The 5,860-nt window shown below is 31.8% G+C and overlaps 1 protein-coding gene across 1 annotated transcript in view; it reads right to left on the bottom strand.

Annotated features, from left to right (window-relative positions):
* The window catches only part of LOC106107799 (dynamin), a 21,762-nt gene continuing 15,902 nt past the window's right edge, over window positions 1-5,860 (bottom strand). Inside the window, exons 17-19 of the mRNA XM_013288803.1 lie at window positions 5,804-5,859; window positions 3,881-4,027; window positions 1-832 (exon numbers count right to left, since the gene is read on the bottom strand). Of these exons, the coding sequence (XP_013144257.1) occupies window positions 769-832; window positions 3,881-4,027; window positions 5,804-5,859 (267 nt within the window). The 3' untranslated portion in view covers window positions 1-768. The remainder of the gene's footprint in view (window positions 833-3,880; window positions 4,028-5,803; window position 5,860) is intronic.

Here is a 5,860-nt window from a genome sequence, read left to right as displayed (position 1 = left end):
TTGTGATGACTATTTATTGAAGTTTCTACTATTCTGTTACCAATCACTCTCCATTTTGGAGATATAGACTTGTAAAATTATTAATTGATCGGAATATGACTTGATAATTTCAAATAAAAATAGAGTAAAATAAGGTAACTTGATATGATGGAATTTCAATATTCAATCGTTAATAAATGTATTCATTTAACATATAGTACAAAACTATATTATGAAGGAAAATATTTTCAACAATCTGCGATACAAAACCAATTTTATATTATGTTTCTGATTTTTCAAAATCATCTTCATATCTATCGTAAAAACTGGGGTTACATTTTTATTTCATTTATTTATATAAATCATTTATCAGTATAATTATATTTTATCACTGGACTTTCATTAACTACATAATTTATTTCATTTAAACTAAATATTAAACCTTAAATATTTATTTATACAAAAGATTAAACACTCAACGATAATTATAGGAAAATAGTCAAATATTAAAACAATCTAATTAAGTCGTTTTATGTATTTCTTACTGAAATACTCTAACACATGTTTAAAGCCTCATATATCTATTTAATTTTATATGATTTTAATTTTTTAAAGTAGATAAAAATGCTTCATAACAAAAGGTACAAAATATAACCTAAGCATGACCATTATTTCTGATGTTATATTCTCTATTAATTGGTTTTGTTAACATTTTGCTACTAAATATAGAAGTAACGTAGATATATTTACAGTGTGCTATCACAAAATGGCGGCAAAGTCGAGGCGCGTTCAAAATGGCCGCCCGTTCTGCGGCCGCTCGGGCAGCTTCGGTGGGGCGTTCGGAACTGGTCGGCTAGATGTGGAAAAATTGAAAATTAGTACATTTTTAATAAGATTTACACATTTATGAATTATGCAACGCTAAGATCAGATGACAGCTTTTAGTATCCAGATAAGATAATGTATGTCAATAACTATCATATAATCTTTACGTATTTAGCAAATCAATGTGAAATACAGTGAAAAACAGCAAATTGAGAACAGCGAATTGAAAGCAAAGCTGTGTGAAATAGAGCACTTAAAGCGTGGTAATGTTTCAATGGAAAATAAGCAAATCTTCTGAATAAAATAAATAACGTATTAAAGAAAAATCTCATATATACGAAAACATCGAGTTCCTATCATAAAAATAAAAGTCTACATTATTTCAACATGCTTAAACATTAAAATAGAAAGGAAAAAGAAGGAAATATCAAATATATAACTACCGTATAACCCATGCTTAATAACACCTACAAATATTCCAATAACATTTAAAGCATTCTGAAGGATTCCTTCTCTTTCTAACCTATTAGAATAGACAGAGACGGAAGTTGTATTTGCAGTTATATTTCAATTATCATTCACTAATAGATATTAAAGCTTTAAATATTATTGGAACAGAACATTATCCATTATTCGCTTACCTAAATTACATCCGTAGATACATCTCAGATAACAAAAACAATGTTAAAATGTCAAGCAAATCGTAGCAACAATCGTTAGCCTACTGGAATAAATCAAACATTTGTTACACATATAGCGTTTAATCACTCTATTTACACAGCATTTGATTAACAATATTCATAAACTATATCAAATCCAACAATTTCTGTCTATACGTTTTTTTTTCGTCAATAATACTAATGCTATTCAACAAGAGAGAAAGAGATAGAGAGCAAAACGCTAGATTGTCTTTCCTTTCTAATTTGTTTGCGAGACATGCATTGACAGTAATCTTTTAATATTAGGAACTCGGTTTTTCAACAAACTTGAAATCAAAGATTTTAAAAATACAATCTCTGTTAAATAAAAACCATTAAAATAAAGTTTTGGTTTTTAAAAAACGTTAAGGGAACTAGGTTAGATTAATCTAAAATATCAGGCGATTAAGATTAAAATTCCATTGTTAAATGTATTATTTAATAACGAACTTTAGTAACGTTTCCACAATAAAAGAATCCTAATAATTGACCAAAGATATCGCTAATAGCAACATTTGGGACAACGGCTTTGGTCTTACAATAAGTACAATATCATTTTACATACAAACATTTTCAAACTTTCGATATATTCATGCAGCGTTAATACCATTCGGTTTACAATATCATAAAAGTTACAGTTGAAGAGATAAGTCAATATGAGAATCCGCATCGACGCGTCCTACTTAACAAGTCTAAGCTATCAGAACACCTAGACATCAATGTGAGAAATTCGCGAACTATTACTACGGTAAAGTGCATCAACAATAACCTTGTTCCGAATACGTAGCGAAGTCTAAACGCCTAGAGGCTACAGAACCGTTTGCTGATATGCAAGATACAAACCAATCTATCCCTTAATATCCATTTCAGAAAAACATACAAAAACGTATTGCTGTCCCTCTTTCTCAGTGAAGAAAGAGATAGCAATACCTTTTACAGTAATAGAAACTCAAGGTCACAATCATAGGGAACGTATACAAAGAGTTTTATCAATACGTATTTACGCGCACGCAAAGGGGCGTGGCTTTAACTCCGCCCATGCATTGTATTTTCATAATAAAATGTGTATTTTTGGCCATAGATTTTACATCTATTTGTTTAGTAATCTCTTGTAAAATCAAGATATTACATGACATTTAGTTACTCTTTGTATATGCTTTGTGTATAAAAATCAAAAATAGATCGACGAACATGAAAATTCGACACCATAAATAAAATACGTATAATTTTTTAATAGCATTGGAACGATTTCATCTTATAACATGCATATTCCTTTAAATATATTTTACAGCACTGCATAAATCAAACGCGCAGTTAATACTGAGTTCATAAGTCGATTATTAATTTCTACATATAACATTTTTTTTACACCTCATAATCTGGAATGTTAAATAGAACTAAGCCAATATGCTACTTAGTTAATAAATACATTACACTGAAAATACGTCGGTCGCTAAAAAAATATTTATTTTCATAACATAGTCGTAAGCGTAAAGTATATCGTATGTTCAATTACAAAGCACTGTTGCTCACAAATGTGTGTGATCTTCAAATAGCTATTCGATCTAAAAATATTGCTTGAATCTGAGCAATTAAAAGAACATTTTACATAAAATACAAGATATAAATTTTAAAATATATAAATTTAATTACGCTATGGTAACATCGGTACACTATCACAAGATATAATCGTTAATTAAAAAATAGGGTTTTTTAAACGTATAGTTAAAAGCACAAAAGCAAGATTTTAGATGAGTCAAGTTGCACAAACATTTATAATTTAAATCGTATTTTGCGCAACCAAACTCATTTGACAATATTAAATCGGTAAGAAGTTATTTTCACTGGACAACAACAGAAGCATCGTCGTTGTGGGTTAGGAACAAACAGAAAGCTGACACAAGTGGCATACATTGTACACAAAAAGGTTAACAAGTTTATACAGCGATAAGGCTCAACATTTATTGTATTAAAATTGACAAAGTTGTAATACGGAGCGCCTCCGCGAGACGTACACGTGCGTGCGTGGCGACGTACAGTACGTACTATACGTTGACTGAAAATATGCAAACTATTTTAAAGATTTGCATCGGTATTTTTGCACACAATATATGTACGTACACATTGACGAGTTATATACGTACTAGTGCGTACAATAAGATTAACCCATAAATGCATGATGATGCATTTATACACCAGTCTTCTCTTCCATACACAACATTTTATAAAAAAAATGTTCAATTTAGGGTATTTAAAAAAAATCATGCATTTAAGGGTTGAATGCCACTTCAATTGGGCATTAGCCAGCGCTCGCTCTTTCGTACACAGTAAGTTGTTAATAAGTTTTGCGTGCGGAGTCGCAGGAGGGCGTTGTTTACTTGAATTTGGCGAAGGCGGAGCTGATCTCGGAGATGGCGGCGTTGGTGACGGCCTGGCCCACCGCCTGGTTGATCTGCTGGCGCATGTGCGGGGGCAGCTGCCCCATGCCGGCCGCCAGCGCGCCCCCGCCCCCTCCACCCGGCCGCCTAGTCAGTGTTGCCATTTTAATCAAAAACTTTCCTCCCCAACACGATGTAAACTTTTTCACAATTTTAAACTCCCACAATTTGCCTTAATACCAATTTAGATCTCTCACAGCTTCTCTGTAAGAATATTAGAGTAATGTAACCGCCATAATTTATAAGTAAGCTCTTACAGGGCAACTGTGATTATATTGTACAACCGAAGATAGCTTATTCTCTAATTTATCTACATAGACAAATAGGCTAATTTTCAAAGGAAAGGAAATAGTGTCAAACAAAGTCCAATATAGAAGATCACACACAAAGATCAAACCATGCAGTGCTTCTTGAAAATTTACACAATTTCACAGTGAAGTCCTCTTTAACATAATTTGTAAGAAAATGTACTTAACAATGTCACTAAAATGTTCAATAACAAAAATTTTTCGATGGAGACACATCACAAAAATATATCATAAACTTTGCCGGTACATTCTCTCGCAAAATATTTTTAACAGAGCAGGCAAAGTCACTCAGAAACACTACAACTATAGCAGACCATTAAACGTTTTATAGCTACATTAATTTATAATTTCAATATAATATTGGAAGCAACGTTTTCTAACGCATCATAAGTATTCGTGGTTTAAATATGATTAAAAATATTTGTAAACGACATAATTTATAAACATTAAATTTTGACTCTTTATTAACTTAATACAGTCAAAATTTCGAGTCAAACGTTAGCTGAAAATATTTCCTATTAAAATAACATAGATATTTTATAAATATTGTTTGGATATGTTTTAAATGATGAGACATTACGAGGGCGGTGTGCAAGCTGTCATTAGAGTTAAATTTAACTGTACTAAGTTAACGGGGAAGAGTTAGTACCTTAGGCAAATATGTAACTTATATTAGTTAGGGATGCGCCGGGGCCGCCACTTAGCGCCGTCTGCGAAAATAACCACAAACTAAACTTTTGCAAATGTTTTTAAACACAAAAGTTATTTTACAACACAAGCAATCACCTTTGTAGGATCATTGTTAGCTATCACATAAAGCCCAGAGAACTACATATTATGGCTGTTACATCACCCAAGGTAAAAAGCGGAAAAGTTTACATTATGTTTACCTGATTTTGTAATAATGTTTAAAGGGATATCTTTCTAATTTGTAATAAAAAAAATAGTTAAAAATGTAGACTCGGACATATTCTTCAATGGACGAAAACATATAATATTTCATACGAGAAAAATTTATATTTTTATGACAGACTTACTGTTTTTCTTTCATATATATTTTAGAAAAATGTTTAGACTTGATTAATTTTATAATGTCGATTATTCTCACATTTGGAGTTTATCAGTATATAATACAAAAGTAGTTAGTATAGTATGGGACTGAAGGGAATTTTAAAAACTTATCGAACATTTGTCACAACTATGAGACAACATCTAATGTAATTTGCAGTTTAGTCCTTGAATCATCAATCAATGCTGTTCCATATTTAAATGTCGATTCAGTACTGGGCCGTTAAAGGTTTAATATTAAATGGAACTCATAATCAAACAAGACATTTTTTAGATGATTATAGACTGGTGACGAATTTTTGTTAAGAGGGGCCCGTAGATTTCGAAAAACTCTTTTTTTATAGAGGTGGGGTTTTTTGAGGTTAGATTAGAGTTACCAATAAAAATAATTACATTTATGTCGAATGGGAAATAATTGTCCATTATTTGATTGGATTGATTATTTGATTTGTTAGATGAGATGTGTGTGTGTGTGCGAGGTACTAACGTGGGTATGAGCGGCGCGGGCAGGCCCTGCGCGGGCAGCGGGCGCGCGGCGGGCGGC

The sequence above is a fragment of the Papilio polytes genome, unplaced genomic scaffold, assembly GCF_000836215.1.
Source record: "Papilio polytes unplaced genomic scaffold, Ppol_1.0 DF821845.1, whole genome shotgun sequence".
In the NCBI taxonomy this organism is placed as follows: Eukaryota; Metazoa; Arthropoda; class Insecta; order Lepidoptera; family Papilionidae; genus Papilio; species Papilio polytes.
Note: the sequence above shows the minus strand (reverse complement) of the source record. Positions and strands in the feature narration are given on the sequence as shown.